Raw genomic sequence first — 22565 nt, forward strand, 5'->3', positions numbered from 1 at the left:
CCTGAAAGAAATTTTGCTTGAACCCTTCTTCCAGCTGTCAAACAATCCCCCAGCCTCTCCAAGCTTATCATCAGAGGAAAGCTCCCCACAGACCAGGACATACCAACTCAAAGCAGCACCAGTCCCTGCCAGAACAACAGATACAAATCCTGCAGACCTATCACCACTGCTACTATGCCCCCCACAACACACCTTTCAAGATCCCTGGATTCTACACAACATGTAGTATACCTCATCCAGTGCACTAAATGCCCCAATAACAACTATGTGGGTGAAACCAGAGAATCACTATGCTCTCGGAAAATAATAAAAGGCAAAAGCACTCATCATCTGTGCGTGAATGCTTTCATAAAGTGATCGTTTTATATCTGACCTATCAGTCCTCACCCTCAAAAGAAACTTGCACAACACTTTCAAATGACGAGCCTGGGATCTTAAATTCATAACTCTGCTAGTCACTAAAAATCATGGACTGATCAGAGACACTGGATTTATGGCTTATTACAACAATCTGTAACCCTCTCTTTCTGTCCTATGATTGCAGAGATGTTAATGGACCACTCTACCTTCATTGGTCCCTTAGAGCATGTGCTAATTACTTATGCTAAATAATCTGTTCCACCATGCATTTTGCTGTGATGCTGGGAGTACCTTTACCAGATATGAAGAAGAGCTCTTTATGGCTCAGAAGCTTGTCTCTCTCATCCACAGAAGTTGGTCCAATAAAAGATATTACCTCACTCACCTTGTCTCTCATTAAAGTATCAGTCAGTAGCAAGACAAATGTTTGCATTATATTCAGAGCTTAAGAAACCTGAATTGACCCACTATTACAGCTATAAACTGACCTATCGAGGACAGCAGTAACACAGCTATGCCCAATGTTAAGACACTTGGCAGTTATGACCAACTGACCTCAAAACAGAAACAGCTGAGTAGGAAAGTCCTGACATCATTGTGGGCCAATTAGTATTCACCCTACAGTTTAAAATGTCTTTCACTTTATAGAACTATGTCTAAATAATCACAAGTCCATTGAAATCACCAGATAGTGAAATCAGCTTGAAGTTTACTAGTCGTAACAGACTTTCACCATTGTAATTCTAGAATCCAGTATAATCAACTAATCTAATAAGAAACGTAGAAATACTGCAGGCAGAACAGTTTGTGTTTTATACCTATAATAACCTTTAATGCATTTCAGCTAGATACCAAAATTGATACACCTCTACCCCATTATAACACAGCCCGATATAACACGAATTTGGATATAACGCGGTAAAGCAGCCCTCCGGGGGGGGGGGGGGGCAGGGCTGCGTGCTCCGGTGGATCAAATCAAGTTCGATATAATGCGGTTTCACCTACAACGCAGTAAGATTTTTTGGCTCAAAGTAGAGGTATATTTAGAAATATTAGAATAAAATGTAATGCTAATCCCATTCATTCCCCAAAATGAAATGAAATAAAATTTGGCAACACATTCTAACTGATCTAATGAACACAGAATGAAATACTGTGATAGCAACAATGTAATATATGCCTGACTCCAAGATGGCACAGGAACTATTAATGATTTATCATTAATGTTTGTATGATTCTTTATTAAGCTATCTATTTATTATGGTGGTGGCTTCAGCGCTCATCCAAGACCCTTTCGTGTTAGGCTGTGTACAAATGCATAGGAAGAGGCAGCCCCTGCCCCAGAGAGCTTACAATCTAAATAGACAGGAAAGACAAGTGTAAGAGAAGGGACACATTATTATCCCTCTTTTAAGGAATGGGAATTGGAGACACAAATGGATTAAGTGCCTTGTCCAAGGCTACACAAGGAATCTACATCAGAGCCAGTAATTAAATACTGAGACCCAGTCTGGTGTCTTAACCATAAAATCATCCTTTATTTTAAACTTTCTGGCCACTAAACAATCTCAAGGGATGACCTCCAAATGTTTCCATTTGTTGAAGACACAGGTCTCCTTTTAGGAGACTGCACTCTGACACACACAGCATGAGCACTGTCTTCCAATAACTGAGCTCAGACCTAAGATCTCCTTACAGTGTGTTTAACATCTGGATTCTCTCTAGTTAACAAACTCTCTGCCAGCAATAACCAATAAGCAACATAGTAGAAAGTTTATATGTAACCAGGTAATATAATAGTTATTTATATTGTGCTTGTTTTTATATAAAAAGGTTCTAGTCCAATTTAAGTAAATAAGTATGTATGCTGCTTGTGCTTGCCTTTTCTATAGCAATGAACACAGTCCATTTAGCGTAAGTACAGAGAGCTATATACAGCCAACCAGAAGTACATATAATTACTCCAGATTTGCACTGATGTAACTCAAAGCTTAATCTGACCCAGAGGCTTTATTCTTTTACCACTTCCTCTGTTTTTCTTTTCAAAGAGTCGTTAATGCGACACCAACAATAACGAAAGGAAACAGTGAATCTTTTCCAGTTGCATGATTCTAACATGTACAGTCACATATTAACACTCCCTGGAGTAGTGGTGCCCAACCTTTGCAGCACTGGTGCCCGCTGCGCCATCTTACCAGGAGTCTGAGAGGCAAAACTAATTAGCATATATATTTACATAATTGTACACAAAGATGTTAATCAGGGATAATACAAAAATATGTTTTTCATTTGTGGAATATTACGAATATGCACAGTGCTTTGAAATAAAAACAAACAACAACACAGGAAGAACAAAAGGAAGGAGTATCAATGAGAAGGCTGGTATGGCTTTTCTAAAATCAACTTAGATGACTGACATTGCTTGAAGTAACCCTACATATTGCAGGTTTGAGAATATTAGCCAATTGCTGCAGTGTTTGATCTGCTCCAACTCACAACAGAAAAGATCTGTTCTTCTTCAAACATTCTCTGCAAACATTCTTAGGAATGTAGGCCCAGAATCTCCCAGGTATTTGGGCAGCTAACTTTCATTGATTTTCATGGGAATTAGGCACCTAAATACCTTTGACAATCTGGGCCTTAGCCATTCTCAACCTGAAACTTGGATTCTTTAGAAAGCCATGAAAATTCAGTGGGAGGTTATACAAGGAGCTCTGGTCCCACTTCCCTCAGTTCCTTCAAAATACCATAGTCTCAGAGTTTAGCACTCCCCCTACCCCTTCTGTTGTCACTTTGCTGGCCACATTACAATTGTTTTCTGGTCATAATGTTTCTTAAAACTTTGGGATATAAGTTATTAATTGTAGTTGAATGTATGTAATTGTGTGGTTCTGTTGCATTTGTCAGTGAGGTTCAGCAAGAGACATGTTTGTTGGTTCCATCAGCCAGGGTCACGATTTACTCTGACACCACTGGAAAATACTGATTAAAATGATGCCCATCAAGTTGCCGGTCTCTGACCCATATGCCCACTGCCTGAAGGTTGTAGGAAAGTGGCAGCTACCAGGGAAATACACTATTCACGCTGGATTCACTCTCCTTGCCAAGAAAGATCATATATCTCAGTTCAAAATCTTCCTCATCAAAGATGGTACCATCAGGTAGACTCAGCGAGTCTGATTTTCCTCTCATTTACCGTGCTTTTACATCAGGGAAACTCCATCAACTTCAATGGAGTTACCTCTGGTCACAGCCATGACAGAAAAACCATATCCATCAAATAAAAGAGAGAGAGAGAGATTAACCCATCAAGGAAATCCCCAGATAAAACTACCCTGAAATGGAATTAAGATCGAGAACATATCATTTATACTAAAGGTAAAAACATCAAAGAGATGTTGTAATTATCTCCAACACAAGCATAACAAACTCAGGAAATTCAGAGTTAAGGTTAACAACATCATGTGGCTACTCACTTACAGCATATACTGATCTTGATAGTTACAATATTATTATGTTTTCAGTGCTTAATAAATAATACAATAATACAGTTAATATATGGTAACTTGTAGGTCATCACTAAAGACTCTGAGGAATCCGTTTTACAGAGAGGATGGGAAGGAGGCGAGAGTGTTCAATTGATACAAAAGCAGAGGAATGGGGAATTCCATAAAGAAACAAGCCTTGCTGTTGCTTTGTTGTTTTATTTAAGGATTTTTCTCTGATGTGTAAAAACATACAACAAGATAAGAAACCAGTTGTGAAGTATTGCTGTAATTTGCACACACAAAAAAAGATAAAAAACTGGCAATTTTATTTAGGCACTAGAGAAATCTTAGCAATATTTCACTCTAGTCAGAAATGTTTATCACTGCCTAAAGTAGGCAGGTACCCAGATTCCAACTGCAAATATTTTAACATTATAAAGGGAAAGGGTTTTTTTTTTCCAGTCACCCACATATTAGACATCAGAAACAGAATGATGTGTATTAGTGAACGTGTGAACTATCTGATCAGGAGTCTGAGTACCCTCTGTTATATAAAACCTCTCAGGCTTTTAAATATCTCTGGATATAAATATAATTTGGAGATAGTTGATGACTATCTCATCTATATCCATAGGTGGCAAGTTATATGGACCCATGGTGCCCATGCTCCACCAATATTCAGGAAGGTGGGACCGGCTCCACCGATGTTTGGGCTTATATTTTCAGACCCGTCCCATCCATAGGATGGACCGGGGCAACCATCCTGGGCCACGCACTTTGGGGGGCTCCGTGCTTCAGGGGGATGCGGGGTTCAAGGCAGCCTGGGGCAATAACAGGAGGCCTGGCACCAGGAGCAGCGAGCATCCCGGCCCCAGCCCGCCCCACTCCGCCTCCTCCTGCCCCTGCTACGCCCTCACTCCACCCTTTCCACCAAGCTTCCAACTTGCCTCTTCCCGCCCCTGCTAGGCCCTCACTCTGCCCCTTCCCGCCACCTTCCACCCCTCCCCCAAGCCCTCACCCTGCCTCTTTCCAACTTCCGCCTCCTCCCCCGAGTGACGCTACGAGCTAGCAGGGTGGAGCGGGGCCAGTTGGGGCTGGGTTGCTTACTGCTGCCGGCACCAGGCCCCCCTGCTAGCCCCGTGGGCTGCCCTGAATTCTGCATCCCCCTGAAACGTGGGGCCCCCAGAGTGCGGGGTCCTGGCCAGTTGCCCCGGTCCATCCTATGGATGGGGCGGCTCTGCTTAGACCCGTTCTGGGCACCACCAAAAATTATACAAACTTGGCGCCCATGTCTGTATCTATTCTGTGTTGCTAATTTATTATGTAAAATTACCTCAGTTCAATTATTTAAATAGAATATTTCATGTTTCTTAACAGCGTGAACATCCTGGACTAAATTCAGCCAAGGTACATACCAGTTTTTGCCAGCATAAATTTATGCGAAGCACTTAGAGAAGACAATCTACTATAGGAATGGGTTGTGTTCACAGAAAATAACTGCAGCCTACATTCCGCTGGAAGGATGTGGTGGGAGGAAAAGTTATAGTGGTCCTCTGTGACAAGAAGCACCTCTCTATTCACAACCTACACACTATTGTAATAATCTTTGGACAAAGTATGCCTTGTAAGGTATCACGTGAAAACTAATAAATTTCTGATCATTCATATCCTTGCATGACGTATGCATGCAATGGGTATTAAGAGTTATGAATATAAACTGGAATTATAACTAACATATCCAGGTATGTCAGAGGCAGTTGTTAAATAGGTCTATGTTAAAGAAAGGAATGCGTGTTAACCTCAATTTACATATAAGCAGTAAACAGACCCATCAAGCTAACAAGGAGTGAAAGCAAGCCACACAGCAGAAGACAGCATGGCATCTACACCCAGCACTAGAGAGAAGCTTGGTTTTGGTTTTACTTTTCAGAAGAATTTATTTCAAAGGTTTACTGGTCTATAGAGAGAGGAGGGCTGAACCTGAAGTGATAAGCCACAGAATCAAATGACTGTATACAATATTACTGTATTATAAAAGAGTGCTGAGTGATGTGTTTTCTGGAAGCTAATGACACACTGGTGATTAATATCACTATGAAATTTATGTATTAACACTATATAAGGAACTACGGATACTCATTGGTATTCGGCTGCATATCTGTCCAGACAGGAGCGAATGTCACAGCTATATATACCTGTCTCTTATGTAAATTAAGCATGGGGGAATCAAACAATGGAAGCCCCATTTATACAGAAACCATGTGAGGGAAGGGAAACGCACAGAGAGGGAAGAACAAGATGAGCTCAGTTTCCTGGGGAACACAGCAAGCAGAGACCGTAAGAGGGCTTCCTACCAACTGAAGCAAGGCCATTGAACTTTGGGACATATAAGCAATGGCAGAAGCCATCTTCGGCATTCATCACTAGACAGACAAAAGGGAAAAGAGCTCTTGCAAGCTGAGAAATATGGGTCCTTCAACCAAGGGGAGATTGACGTCTCTGAAACTAAATATAGGTGAGAAACCTACTTACATAAAGATTGTTTACCTAAGACAACAAAGAAAGCCAGTACCTTGTAGTTCTGTGGAAGGTCCTATCTGAGGAAAAGTCAGTCATAGCTGGGGGGGAGAATGACTGGTGAGAGAAATCATCTTGAGAAAAGCCTGTGTTTTGCTAGACTACGTTTTAGACATTTAGAGCATATTTTGTTTTACTTGTAACTCTACCTTCATTCCTTATACTTGAACTCACTTAATTCTATGTATATTTTGTTAATAAATTTGTTTCATTTTTACTATAAACCAACTCAGTGCTGTGTTTACATAGAAGGGTATATTTACTCCCAGTTATGTTAATAAGCTGTGGTTTGTTTTGTGTCTTTACAAGAACAAACGAACCGTATTATTTCTCTGAACTGCCCGTGAGAGGAAATTCTGGATGGGGAGTGTGTTTGGGTCACCCTGAAAGTAGTAACCAAGGCTGCTTGAAGCCAGAGTGGGGCTGCAGAGCTGCAGACAGGCTGCTGGGTCAGAGCTGCTGAACCAGGACTGGCTAGTACACAGGGTGTGGCCTCCATGTTGGCAGGCTGGTTGAGCAGGGCCTAAGTTGGAAGCTACAAGAGCAAAGCATTGTGAGGCACTCAAGGTTACAGGGCAGGTTGTGACACAACCCCTCACTGGTCCGGTCTGCACTTCCAGACTGACATTTGCACAGACCAACATGTTTGTAGTGCTGGATGGGCAAGTGGCATGGCCAGCTCAGCCAGGAAATACACTGAGTCAGTATAGCCCCTTCAGCAGTCTCTTCTGATGAAATTCCAGTCATAGCCTAAAGCTGCTCCTAAGCAAACCCTAAGGGAGGTGGAGGGAAATAACAATTCCTTTGGAAGGAAACCCTCCCTGGGGCCAGAATGACTCACAGAGTGCAATTTACATCTCCCTGTGACAGCTGTAGTGAATCTGGCCCCAAACTGTGACCTAAAGTGCCAACATAAATAAATGTATTAATATCACTTTATCATGTAATTCTTAATTCCTTTTACATTTACATTTTGTAGAATGCTGAAATTTTAAGTATTAAACAAGAATCATTGTATTAAATGTTATTAAGATATGGAAAGCACCTGTAGTTACCTGTGACTTTTATTTAAATTTCTTCAGTACATCTATCAAATTATGGGCCAGATCCTCATCTATTGTAAATTGCTGTAGCTTCACTGACTTCCATAAAATATGTTGATTTATGCCAGGTAAGGATATGTCTAAATGTATAATTATATAGAAATATTACAGAAAACTAGTTTCTCTGAGACAAGCTACAACCACAGTGGGTGTACGATATACATAGACAGACTAGTAGTGAACTGCTCCTGATTTTAGTAACTGACAACAATTTGCTCAGAATTGATGGCAAAAGATTCTAGAAAGTGAATATTTTAAACTCTGTTGTGAACACCTGGTACCATACTGTGGAAACTGCCATACCAGACAAGCCCAATAATATTTCTAACAGTGGCCTTACTTGATGCTTCAGCTGAAGATCTGAACAACCCACAGTGCCGTTGGCCAATTATGCAATACTAATTCTGGGGGGCTCGGTCAAAACTCCTAACTGACCCCCGCTGATGATCAGCTTATGCCCTATGGCAGAAGGATCAATAGCTTTTGTAATTTTTATCCTGACTAATGTAACTGTAACTCCTACGTTCTTCCTATACAGCAAGTGCCTAAGCCTTATTAGCTCAGTATTATGCTGATGCTTTCCACTCGTCCATTTCTGCCTTGAAGCCAGATGGTGCTAGCTGCCAAAAGTATTTATGCTCAATATATGTGTGTTTGTTGTCCTTGACAAAAACCAGGTTTTGGCTGAACTGTTGGATCAATGTATGTTTTCTCATGCCTGAATAAACAGTAACTCTTTACACAGTGGTATTTTTTACAATATCTATATATTGAAGTTTAATACATGGACACAATACGGTGTCCAATTATCCAAAACAAGAAGGACAATATAAAGCAAACAAGAGACTAACGGATAATTTAATATAAGATTTAGACGTAGGTACACCAAAACCTTACTGAGGTTTGGGTTGTTTTGTTTTGTGTAGGTTTTATTTGTTTGTTTTTTATATGTTTGGGTTTTTTGTGGTTAACAGGGAAATATAAAGGCCTATGCAAGTGGAACATCTGCATTTCTTTTAATTCACTATCCACAATATAGCACAATGTGTAGAGTAGAGAAATTTGTCAATGAGAACAATGAAGACAGAAAATAAATATAAGCAAAGAACAATGGAATGGCAAAATTATGGGATAATAAGGTCCTATTTGATCAATAATAATTTAAAAAATCATTAAGATAAAGAGACAAATTGTGGTCTCATTTAAACCTACACAACCTTATTGAGGTGAATAAGGTAGCACAGGTGTAAATGAGAGCAGAGTTTGGCCCACAGACCCCATCACTATTTAACTCTGGAAAGTGCACACTTAGAAAGCCAGGAAAATATACCAAATAGTATATTACTCTTGTGTCATTTAGACATTTGCAAAACTATGTATGGAAGTAGGTCTGCAAAAGGGTAGAATAAGTCCCTTTGGCTGGCTGATTCTTTTGACTCTCTAATTTACACACCACATACTGAGCTCATTTGAAACTCTTATTGGCAGCAGTAACCTCTGAAGTAATTTCCTTCTTCAAAATACTCCTCCTATTGTCCTACAAACTTGCCTAATCTCTCTCTTCTCTCCATTCAACTCACATATTGGACCTATAAAAGATCCTCTTTGGACATGTAAACCTAATTGCAAAATTCCACCATCCTGAAAGACAAATGAGCCTCCTAAGTATAAAATGCTATAGCATGGTTTAAATATAGAACCTCATTAAATCTCTATAAAATCTTTTTGATTTAAATAACTAGTAAATTCTGGAGGACTTGTCCTGGAGAGAATGACCCTTGTAGGCTCCACAGGTAATCAATTATCTCAATATTTGTGTTTCATGGGCTTGTTACACCTCGGAGAGCTAAAATAACATGAGATGTGTAGAGTCCCGAAAATCTGTGGATATCCGCTTTATATCTGCCAATCGCCGCAGATGCGGATATCCATGGATAATGTTTGCAGATCGCGGATGGACACGGATCCAAATTTTATATCCACACAGGGATAGAGATGTGATCTTTTATGGTATTTCCACACGCTGGAACTAACACACTCTGAGATGACCAGAGCTCACATGATTGCCAATTAACTCAGTATAAACCCTTCTATGCATGTTCACAGGTTGTTTTATATTAAAAAATGGTCATTTTTATTCCCAATTAATGATTTCACCTATAAAATGCTTTGATGCTGCTTTGGTTAACATTGAATGCTGATTTAATATGAGTGACAGATGAAGGATTTTTCATATGGCCTAACAAATTATGTTCTTAAGAATGGCTTCAGTGACAATCTGGTACCCAGAATCTAAGGCTGAAAAAGATACAACAAGAAAAGTACAGCTTTGACAATTGGCATTCTACCTTTACACTCTGCATTGGCAGATACTCGATAAGAATGCATGAAAGAAAGCTTTCATTGTTAAATTGCAGGTCTCCCACGATTTAAGAAAGTACTCCAAAATGAGCATGTCTTCAGTAATAAAATAGAACGCTGTACTTCATAGCTCCCTTAGTGTGAAAAATCAACTGCAAGTGATTCACTGAAACAGTCAGGTCCAAATGAAACTCTCATTTATCCTGCTGTAAACCCAGGTTAGATCTACTCACATCAATGGCGTTATTTCAGATTTATGTTAGTGTAACTGAGATCAGGCGTTTGCCCTCAGTAAGTGCTTTTATGACATAAGAATCATTCTAGGCTTTTAAATACACCTTCCATAAATTCGAGCTCCTAATCTGACACAAAAGCATTCCCAATTAATTTCATATCTTCACCGAGCATGGATGGTTGAGAGGCCTGATCCAAGATGAATTTATCAACATTGAAGATGGTGGGGAAAGAAAGAGGGAGCATGAACAAGAGCAAAAGGAAGAAAGAAAACATTCTATCATTTGCAGAAAAGTCCGTGACCCGGAATGCCATCGCTACCCTTTAGGCTATCCTTCCTACTTGAAAGCAAATGTCGTCTGCCATAAATGCCATAATAGGTGGAAAAAAACAGTCAGTGCAAAATTGTAATTTTCTAGAACTATCCATAAATAAATTAGAAATTCCTATCTGTGAACAGAAAATGAAATCGTCATTTGTAACAACATTTAAGAAACCAAGACTTCAAAATTGCATCCTAGACCATACTTGATCAAATGCTTTTGAATGCTTTGACTGTTATACTGATGGAGTGGAACTTATTTCTTTAATTATCTATCACTTGAGGGTCTTCTTTCTGCAATGTGACATTTCATTATATATAAGGCATGCCTGTGGTTTACGTTTGATCAATGCTTCTACTATTCAGGGAGAAAGGCGGAACATTTGCTGCTTCTTTTCTTTTTCAGTTCTTTAATCAAGGAAGTTCCGAGAAAGTACAATGGAAGTCTGCCTCAAAAATTGTCTCTGAGGCTTAGAATTTGGCCCTGAATAGTGATGGCCCAATTGCTACTTTAAGCCACAACCCACCACAGGGGATCATGCAGGAACTGTCTCCAGGGGTCTTGTGGGAGGGTGGGCACTCCACAAACCTCTAGCAATTTGCCATGCCCTTTCTTACTGCTAGCTGGCGTGGATGAGGCCATGGATCACTCCCACTGGAACATATGGCCCCAAAAGCAGGACTATTGTTATGTAGTCCATGTGCTATGGGAATATAGTGCCTAACGCAAAGCCCAACAAACTTAATGTCTTTCCACTGAGAATCCAACTCATAAAGATGACTGTGCCCAGCTCCTAAACAAGGGTGCAATGGGCAGAGGAGGGATACTCTTCTTTCCCACCTTTGTTCTCATGCATAAAGGCTGGGCACAATCTGGCTCGTAGTTGTTTGACCGCACTAGGGGCTCTACAGATAGGGCCCTACCAAATTTACGGCCATGAAAAATGCATCACGGACCATGAAATCTGGTCTTCCCCCCATGAAATCTGGTCTTTTGTGCGCTTTAACCATATACTATACAGATTTAATGGCACACACAAGACTTTCTCAAATTGGGGGTTCTGAGCCAAAAGGGAGTTGCAGGGAGGTCACAAGGTTATTTTAGGGGGTTGCGGTCTTGCCACCTTTGCTTTGTGCTGACTTCGGAGCTGGGAAGCAGGTGAGCAATGGCTGTTGGCCAAGCGCCCAGCTCTGAAGTCAGCACCCCACCAGCAGCAGCACAGAAGTAAGGGTAGCAATACCATACTATTCCACCTTTACTTCTGTGCTGCTGCCTTCAGAGCTGGACAGTCGGACTGTAGTGACCGCTGACTGAGGGTGTATATATATATATATATATATATATATATATATATATATATATATACATATATATATACACATATATATATGCTTACTGACAGGTATCTAGAAGTCTTATTTGTGAACCACTGCACATTAGCATGGTCTAAGGGGAAACATCAGCTATGGTATTGCTCACTTTACAGACAAAAGTGATCTAAATAAATTTTGTCACAGTGAACTTAGCTTTTAAATTTGTTTGTCTTATCATATTAACTCTTTAACAATGATGGCCCAGAGGTCTATTTTTATGCACCTGATGTGTTAAAATATGATGAAAGCACAGAAAGAAATTGCTGAGAATATTTTTGAACATAGATTTAATTTCTATATATATATATTCTATATATATTCTATATATTAAAATTTCTTAATTTTATTTTCTAGGCAGCATGCTCAGATAGAATGTTCTAATCTTGGTGCCTAAATGCATTCACCCAAGTCCATATTTAGACTCCTAAATAAATGGTCTGATTTTCAAAGGTGCTGAACAACCACACACTAACATTGGCTTTAGTGGCTCTGAAAATCAGATCACTTATTTAGAAATACAAGTTTATGTGCCTAAAATTAGTCACCCAGATCTGAATATTTTGGCCTGAGCACCCTGCTAGAGGAACACAGCACTTTGCAGTATCAAAACATCCACTGACCTCCATAGGACCAGGATGGGGACCACAATCCTTCTAAAACAGATTATTTTTTACAGTAAGTAGTGGTGATGATGATCCAATTTATTTCCAACATTAATGAGTTTCTAACAGCAAGGAAAGAAAGGCATCAAAAAGAAATAAGAACCTTCTAGAAAGACAAACTGAGTATCAGAAAGGAAATGTGAGCAACATTAACTGAGTAAAACTGAATTCTTACTTGCCCTGATCCCTTAACATTTGTATTTAATTTTCTACAATTTCCTTTCAGGATGAATCACTTACATAAACAGCAGTTTAGCTACTGAAATTCTAAAAGCACCTATCAATGAGGTATTATGGAGAAGTGTTTAACTAACAGCTGGATGCATTAAAAGAATGCCCCGGATATACAATCATTAATAGTAATTAGTAATAAATATAGATGAATAGTGCTGTCAGGTATTATTAGCAGGAGAACAAACACTCTCTGCTTTAAAGAGAGATTTTAAAGCTGAAATAAACTCTAGTTCAGGGATTGGCAACTTTTGCATGCGGTCCACCAGGGAAAGCCCCCTGGCGAGCCAGCCAGTTTGTTTACCTGCCGCCTCCACAGGTTTGGCCAATCGTGGCTCCCACTGGCCGCGGTTCGCCGCTCCAGGCTAAAGGGGGCTGCAGGAAGTGGCAGCCAGCACATCCCTTAAAACAAAGTGGGGATATACAACTTACTGGATATTTTGGAATAAAAAATGGGCACAAGCACAAAGCTGTGCATCTGTGGCATGTATTGGTTTTGTGGAAACAAGTATATACTTGAAGTATTGCCCGTAGAACCAACAGGACGATGGGAAGAATCACCAGCCGGAAGAATGTTCTCACCAACAGTAGTTTCACTCCCTGGCCTCAGGACATGCTTTTATGGATACATAAACAGAGGACTCCCAACAAAAACAAGCCACTCAGAAGAGTGGGTTCCAACTTTTCAGCTTCTAAGATAGCTGGGAGGGGAAATGATACCACTCCATCTAGGCCAGGGATCTCAAACATGCAACCTGCGGGCCGAATGCAACCTGTAGAGTTATTTCCTGAGACCCGCCAGAGGCGCTGACTCCACAAGCAGCCAAGCTCTCCTCCCCACTGCAATCCCTCCTCCCTCCACACCCCAAGCGCGCCATCCCCACTCCTCCACCTGCTTCCAAGCACTTCTAGGCACCAAACAGTTGTTTAGCAACACTCAGGACTTTCCTGGGCAGAGGAGTGGGGATATGGCATGCTCAGGGGAGGAGGCTGGGGCCAGGATTTGGGGAAGGGATTGAAATAGGGGCAGGGAGAGGGCAGAGTTGGGGCGGGGATTTTGGGGAAGGGGTTGGAATAGGGGAGGGAAGAGGCAGGGCAGGGGCGGGGGCTCATGGACTAGACGAGCAGTCTCAGGTATGAAGTTCAGCACGTATGATTCTTTGCTGTGAGTAGTTGGGAAAACTATTTGTTAGAAGTGGCAATGTATTTTGTATGAATAGTTACTTTAAAAAGTTCCTGCCATTACAGATATGTTGATAGACTGTTAGTGTAGGTCATCATAAGTGTTACTGACCACATAAGGAATAGTTATAAGTGTTTATATTTTATTAAAACCCTTCTTCGTATTACAGTTTTTAAAAAGTTAATATATTGACTTTTAATAGCATACTATATTACTCTTCATTTTTTTCATTTTTGACTATACTTTTGTATTGTTGTATGAAAAGGTTTCAGTGATGCGGCCCTCGGGCCAATGTACTAGTCCTCGTGTAGCCCTCGTGGTTATTTGAGTTTGAGATCCCTGATCTAGGCAGTCACCACTGCTGCCATTTCCCCGTTACTTTTATATCCCCACCCTCAACCACACAAGTGACAAGTAGGGGTTTGAGTTGTAACCCCTCATGAGCAGAGGCGTGAAGATCACCTTTCTACCTTGTCACAAGACCTTCAGCCGTATTGTACAATACTGTTTTATAGCTCTCCTCACTGATAACGCTGCTTAAAAAACTTGAATGGAACCATATTCTATCAAAATTGAATCACCATGAAATCAGGTAGATTTTTCCAGAATTTCATTTAAGAAGAAAATCAGGAAGCAAGTTTCAACAATATAGAAATGTCTCATTTTGACATTTTCAGAATGAAACATTTCAATTTTACACTTTTTGTTTTGGATTTTTTTTATTTTGTGTATTATATATTATAATACAATCAAAATAAAAACAAAACTTTTTGATCAACCAAAAACAAACAAAACAAAATTTCCCTTCCTGAAGAATTTAGAAATGCTTGGATTCACTATGATTCGGAATGAAGCCAAACTTCAAAATCCTAAAATCTTTCATGAAACAGAATTTTCATCCTCTGTTTAACTCTAATAAATTAATTTAAGAAGCCACGTAGATAGACCGAAAATCCTGTCAGTATCCCATTAAAGCAAAAAAAAAAAAAAAATTAATCACATCCACTTATCCTCAGGTTGCTCAAATGAGAAGTCTTGTGGCTAACACCCTGCACTGACACTTCAGTCATCTACAGTCCGTACCTGACTTCCTGTGTGACTTTGGGGGAAGTCACTTACCCTTTATATGCCACAATGGGGATGAAGGTATTTCTATGCTTCACTGAGGTGGGAATTAATTCAATAGTTTAAGTGAGGTGCTTGATATCACAGTAACAAGCACCATGGAAAAACCTATAATTGTATAAAAATCAGAGACAAAACTTAAAAAAAAAAAGACAATACATGTTTACATTTTACCATAACTTTAAGGAAGAATACAGAGGCAAATTCTCCTCTCAGAGCTCAGAGATCTTCTTTTAAACCAATTCCATACAGAAATTCAGCCTTCCCCTGCATGCATGGAACTGCCATTGTTATCATCATTCTGCTCATGTAGGAAGGACAGAACATCAGAGTCAAGAGCTGGCAGGCAGACTGAAAGAGAGAATTTTGCCGACAAAATTAATCTGTGTGTTTAGTTCTCATAGGCCTTGTCTTGTTTCTTTTAAAAAAGCCTCCATAAAAGATCTGTTCTTCTCATGCACAGTCTTCATTGTCACAGTCCCTCACTGCCAATGGGAGTTATGCACATATATGAATGAAAAGCACTTGACTTGATCTTGTTTATCAGGAGCAAAAGAAGTATATTCTCTCAGGACAACTAGGCGTACTTTTCATGCAAACTAAGTCAAATTATATCTATAACCTGAAAACAACATCGGGGCATTCATTATGTGGCAGATCAGCACTTCTGTTCAGTCTTCTGAGTTTTGGAAGAAGCAGTGTGCCACAAAAGGAGTTAGTTAGTAGGACAGCAGAAATAAGAAGAGATTCTAAAAACCAAGATTCTCGATGTGTTATCATTTTAACATCCTCGTTAAGTTCTTGCAGTACAAAGCATAAAGAATCCAGACGTTTCTGATATTCTGCCAGCAGCAGTTAAATAAGGGTAAATCTTGCACAGTCACAGCACCTGAAGGAGCATGTCACTTTGTGAAAAATATCTCTCAATTTGCATATCGCTTTCTAAAAATGAAATTAAAAATGATTAAATTGTTATACAATGTGCTTCGTATTTAGTGACCACATTATACAACAAAGATGGGCTTCACTAATAAATTCCTAATTACAGGATTTCAAAACCAGCAAGCACCCCACAACTGTCAAAAATTTAGAAATGTGATGTGAACACAGTTCATTTTAGAAGAATGAAGTGTTGCCTAAGCAGAGGCCAAAATGATTGCTTGTGCTTCACAGGGAAAGGATTATTTATGATAATCCATGAAACAGAAATATGTTTGTTCTTAAAGAAATGTCTTCCCCCTCCTGTAACTTTTCAAGAAAATTCATTCAAATGCTGGCCGGTCCACTGTAGACATATTTAAACCCAGCCTATAACTAGTCTCATAATGTGTAAATCAGCGACTCTCAACCTTTCCAGACTACTGTACCCCTTTCAGGAGCCTGATTTATCTTGTGTGCCCCCACGTTTCACCTCACTTAACACTACTTGCTTACAAAATCAGACATAAAAATACAAAAGTGTCACAGCACACTATTACTGACAAATTGCTTACTTTCTCATTTACCATATAATTATAAAATAAATCAATTTGAATATAAATATTGTGCTTACATTTAGGTGTATATTATATAGAGCAGTATAAATAACTCAATTGAAATCAGTATAAAAGCAGTATAAGTGATATCAGGGCCAGGACCTGAGATGGGTAGTGTGCAACTTGGATCTTACCAGCTGCACGCTGAGAACTACAGTAGTAACATGTGATGGGGCAGTGCAAGTCCAAGGAGAAAGGGTACAATGCAGTTAAATTGGGAGAATCTCTCTCTAAGGTGAAAATACTCACAAATATGAACCTTAGAATGGTTTAAAAAACAAAACAAAAAGAAAAAAAAACAAGGGCCAGAACTTCAGCTAGGAATGAAGCAATGTACATTGACTTTCCTGAAGTTACACTGATTTATAGCAGCTGAGAATCTGGCTCTAAGTGCACAAGTTAAAACCACTAGTGAGTAGACTTAATTTGTCTAATAGATACAAACGATATGCAGAAGAAATCCCTAGGTCTGTTTAACCTGCTGACTTTATACACTAGCCTTTCCATAAGGGTGAGCAATCTTAGAAAAAGGTCATGAATCAGTTAAACAAAAAATACTCTATGTAGCATCAGACATAAAACATATTTTCTTGTTTCATGTATTTTGCTCTTGCACTGCAAGTAAAAGCAAAACTATACTATGCACTAGCTTTGAGTTTCCAGGGCTCCCTGAGAACATAGCTAAGGGAAGTAAAGCACTAAAGGACAGAATTGAAAAACGTGGCTACAGATAACATCTTGTAATCTTCCTTACCAACTGATCCATCACTTAGCCATTAAAATTTTTTTCTCAGTAAAAAGGACCCAAGAACATCCCTTGTCTCATTTCTTGAGAGCATGCAGTGGTGCCAGCATGGAAGATATAAAATCAGACAACTGCAAGTGTCTGAGGAGATAATATCAGGAGTATCACCTGATACTTATTCTACTATGTACCATGAGCTAATAAAGGTTTTGTCATTTAGGGGCAATTCCTGCCAACAGTACCCAAACCACAGAAGAATTGCCAGTGGGTGGCAGGGAATCTATAGCTGCTGTAACGTGAACAGGGCTGGGGTTGGTGGCCAAGCTCAGGGAGGCGAAGGCCCAATAAACCCAGTTTTAACTTGGAGGGGATACACTCCCAAGTAGGAAACACATAGAAGGCCACTATTACAACTCTCTGTAGAGTCTGCATTAGTGGCTGCACAGCTGATTTGAGCCCTGGCTTTGGGTTACATGTGGAAGTATTACATCCTCTGCAGACATGCATAATTCCCCTACATGAAGCTTGTTTACACAGCTTTGGCATGGGAAATCAGAATTTGGCCCTTAACGCTTTGCACTTTATACAAAAAGAAAGCAAACAGAAAAATCAGCTGCCAATGCACCTCTGTGTACTATGGATATTCTTAAAGACTGGAAAAAAAACAGGAAAGATGAGAAGTCAGTATGAATCCCTTATTTTAAGATTATTTTTAAGTGTCCTTACATGCCAAAGTTGAGTAAACAAGCTTCATGCAGGGGAATTATGCATGTCTGCAGAGGATGTAATGTCAGAAGGAATGTAAAATTTGAACATGCACTATGGAAACCTATTTGTATCATCCTCTCAAGGTATAACGTGAAATTTTAAATTCAATTTGAATTTTCCAGATACTGAAACTGGTTCTCGGTGGCCAGTCCAGTCAGACTCCATGTGTGACAGATCTGCCTACATGTTGTAAACTCCAGATTTGGGTAGTCATGATTTGAGCAGTCAGATCTGGCCACCTCTGATTAGTAAAAGTGAAAGCATTTTGCCACCGCCTTCAGTAGGCGCATGTGGAGGCCATTAAAGTGACAAAAGTAGTTTACAAACCCATTTATCAGTTATGGTCCTGATCCTACAAGCTGAGACCTGTGCAGGTGGACCCATGAAACTGCAAAGAACCCCACTGGTGTCAACAGCATCCTGTTCAGGTGTAGGTATCCACCTGCAAAGATCATCTTTCAGGATAGAGGCCTATAACTTCTAATGATCCATTCCCTTTTAAACTAAGGTGGCCTGAAAAAAGTAAGCATTAAAGATACTGAACCCTTGAAGCTACCTAAATCAAGAGACTTCTCTTTAAACCTGATGAACTATATTTAGTCTTGGATTAGCCTAGATTAGGATTAGAGTTTTATCAGTAAATGTCAATTTCACCATACACACACAAACTCATGAAAAATATTTACATAGTTAATAGCTGAAATGTATATATAGGCAAAGTAAGTAAAATTCTGCTTGAGAATTTATTAGAGTTTAATTTAAGAATATTTACTTTTTATATTTTGACATGTGATATTGCAATTTGAATCTCAGTATCTACTGTCATTAAATAATTACTGTCTTACACTTCCCCATAATTTCCTACAACTGTGAAAATTTAAAATAAATAAAAATGGGAAAAGGCTTAAAAATAAATATTGACAATACTGTATCAAAATTATAAAAAATAAAAAATAAATTCTACTAAACCTAGCTATACTTTATTTTTTGTTTAATATGAATACAAATACGATATCAATTCACAAACTAAACAAACACCTGGAAAAAAATCCATTCACCAACAGGATTTGTTTAAAAAATAACTGAGTTCTTTTGAAAACAGACAGTTATGCAGAATCTAGACTAATGATATAGCAAACATAATGAAATGCAACGGAAGAAATTATATAAATTGCAACCCCATATACAAATAATAAAAATGAGTATCTATTTACATATACACCTCAATTTGTGAATAAACTTAAATGTGCTTACAAGCACATAGATTCATATTCGGTTGTTTAAATGACTGTTATCTGCATCATAAACTTCATTGACATTTTCATTTAATTCCTCTATACTGTTCATTTGTTCTATTGCAAACTGATTTGCATCTATTAGGACCAAATTCTGGTCTCCCTGTGTTACTCTGGTGTAACAGAGTAAAATTTGGCCTCTTCTTTATTAGTTCTTATAGTCAGATTTTGTAAACATCTTGCATTCAATGTTTTTTTTTTGTTTTTCTATACCATTTGCACCAGGTAATAATTTTACTTATCTGTGTACACTGAATATCAAGACAAATAAGTTACACAGAGGAAAACTCTGATGAATAAGTCTCTGATGAAGGGGATCACCTCATAGATCACATGCTCAGACCCAACACTCTTTCTCTAGTTATTTATGTCCCACTGGATGTTAATCATTTGCTTTCATTGCAAAAGAAAAAGAAATTACTATCCCAAAAAATAAAGAATAAAGGAGACTCTAGCCTAGTCTAAAAGTGAATGGGAAACGAAGTTACTCGTTATTACAGAGAAGTACCTTTTGGAGCCTCCAATATAGGTGAAGGTGAAGGTGGAGTCTGAGTACCTGAAATCTAAAATACAAAGAGTTGCGTTATTATAAATGATCATTTCTAGTTCTTGGGTTTTGTCTAAAATAGCTGACGTCTCCTCGCCCTCATTCTGCTACTGGTACGGGGGTTAAAATGCATCAGAGCACAGGAAACCCCCCTCCCTTTTGCAACAAGTGCCCTGGTGCTATGGCAACGGCAGGAATTTCCATTGTCAGTGAAGGCAACAGGCAGCAACAAGCCAGGCAGCTCAGGCAAATCAAATACTGTAAATAGTGCTCACCATAAAGCAACAAGCAAACACCAAGGCTTTGCACGAAAAGGACTCATTTATGACCTGCTAATATTCCAGCTCGGGATAAATGCATTTAAGGAACTAGATGATCAAAATAAAATCTCAATTTTCCCTAAGGCTAAGCAGCCTCAAATGGCAGGGACCTAACCTCAGCAGCTACAAACCGGACTGTATTCCCCACCAACTGCGCAAAACAACTCGGCTCCAAACCGAAAGTCTTGCTGATCGCGTTAAAAAACGAGCGTGGGCTGAGGGGCTCCCTCTAATCTGAGGACTGTCGTGGTGGCAGATGCTAAGAACAGATACATTGCTCTCTGTGTGTGTACTGCATTCCACCCTGTGCACAGATACATTCCACTTCTATATCTGGTTTCTCATACAGTATCTGTTCTGCCTTCTCCTGTCAGTGTGTTTGTGTGTGTTGGGGGGGAGGGAGGAAGGAGACTTATTTCACACGCATACACACGAAGACTTAAGGGCATCGATTGCTACTGTAACTGTTGCAAAATGACAGCAGAAATGGGACAAGTGAACCCCAACCAAACATGTCGCGCTGGGGAAACGTTTGAAGCAGGCAGAGAGGGAGGGGAAGAGAGTGGCAGCTGGTAACCTGGAGCCCAGACGGAAAACTCACCTGCAAACAGGCAGTCCTTCTCCGCCTTGCACTTTTGGATCACAACGTCAATATCCTTCTGAATCCTCTCTTGTCTTGAACACATCCCCATGAAATAAATCCCAAGGGGGGGGGGGAGAAGCAGCCTTTATCCCCACTCCACCCCCCTCTCTTCCAGTTTCAATATTCAGTTATAAGATGGAACCTCTGGTTTGATTGCAGAAGTATTTCCACCCCCAAAGTGATCCACTCGGGTGAAGGAGGAGGAGGAAGCCGATGTTGCATGCCCAGATGTGACCGCCCAGATGTTGCTGCTGCTGCTGTTTGGTTGCAATTTCCTCCTTTCCTGACAATAGATCCAGCTGATGAGGATGCTGGTGGTGGCGGGGGTGACACAGGACCCCTCCCCACACACACACACACACACACCGCCTGCAAACACCGCTCACATTCCTGCCCCTCCACCCCTGACCGTGCTGGCTTGTCTGAGCCGGAGAGAAGCGAGCGACAACAATAACAACCCCCAGCGGTGGCAGGAGCAGCCCGGCGAGCGGCAGAGACTGGAAGCGCGCACAGAGTCACTCCCAGAGAGGCCGAGACGGCTGCTGCAGCTACGCCAAGCCGCAGACCCTCCCCTCGCCGCTGCTGCTGCTCCCAGCCCCAGACAGACACTCCGCCTGCCACACGTCCTTTGCTCCGTTGCTGCCGGCTCCTGTTAGCCGGGGGTGTAAAAACAGCCGGCGCCGCCCAGGGCAAAGGCACCCAGCGGAGGCGGAGCGGAGGCAGCTGCCCAGAGCGGCCCAAGGCTGGCAAACAGCGTGTGCAATAGAGGCAGCCGCCGCCAGCGAGACTCTCCCTCTGGCGCAGAGGTTACTGACGCCACGCAGCGCCCGGTGCCAATGTCCCGCGATCCAAGCCGGGTCAATCGTGCACGGGTCTAACGGCCGACAGCACCTCGGGGCACGAGGCGGGAACGGCCACCTGGAGCTGCACGGCTGGCACGAAGCCCCATAGCACGGGGGCGGGCGAGAGACAATATTTATGAAGCAGTTGCTCAGGTGGGAAATAAAAAGGCCAGGATCCGGAAGGGGGCAGCAGAACTTCAAAGCCCCAGACGGGGGCAGTTCGGCCAGCAGGGCCCCGTACAGTCATGGCGGCTGCGGGTGCCCCCAGGTACTGGAGCACAGTTACTCCACCCACCCAGCAGGAGCTTTGGAAGGGAGCTGGCCAAGTGGCCGAGGATTGAAGTCCAGCCATGGCCCTGCCTTCTCCCATGCCCAGCAGCGGGGACCTTCTTGCAGATCTGCCAAGCTGGGGCAAGAGGCCCCTTGTGGCCTCCCCTCGTCCCACAGCCAGGGACACTGGGGAGCTCTCCCCCAGCAGCAGAGTTGTCTTCCTGAGGGTGCAGGCAGGAAGGGTGGGGGGCATAGGTGCTGGAACTAGGGATGCTGCTGCACCCCCTGGCTTGAAGTGGTTTCTGTCATATACAGGGTTTACAGTGTGGTTCAATGGCTCTCAGCACCTGCCTCCCATTCCCCACCCGCACGCACACAATAAAAATGGTTCCAGCACCCAGGGGAAACCCAGCTAAGACCACTTGTTCCCCATTCTTTCTGAACCTGGTCCAGCAGGGGAGACCCACTTAAGTGGGCCTGTTCCCCCAAGCTCCATGGTCTAACATTGAATGAAGCTCACAGGAGCAGTGGTGTTAGACTACTTTCTTCTGTTTTGACCCTGGCGGTTTTTTCTCTTTGC

The 22565-nt window shown here is 41.0% G+C and overlaps 1 protein-coding gene across 1 annotated transcript in view; it reads right to left on the reverse strand.

The window, feature by feature from the left end:
* Positions 1–22281, reverse strand: part of PARP8 (poly(ADP-ribose) polymerase family member 8) — a 182978-nt gene extending 160697 nt beyond the window's left edge. The window contains exons 1-2 of the mRNA XM_030567250.1: positions 20832–22281; positions 19872–19926 (exon numbers count right to left, since the gene is read on the reverse strand). Coding sequence (XP_030423110.1) covers positions 19872–19926; positions 20832–20922 — 146 coding nt within the window. The 5' untranslated portion in view covers positions 20923–22281. The remainder of the gene's footprint in view (positions 1–19871; positions 19927–20831) is intronic.
* Between the last annotated feature and the right edge of the window lie 284 nt (positions 22282–22565).

This window comes from Gopherus evgoodei, chromosome 6 (assembly GCF_007399415.2).
Source record: "Gopherus evgoodei ecotype Sinaloan lineage chromosome 6, rGopEvg1_v1.p, whole genome shotgun sequence".
Classification (NCBI taxonomy): Eukaryota; Metazoa; Chordata; order Testudines; family Testudinidae; genus Gopherus; species Gopherus evgoodei.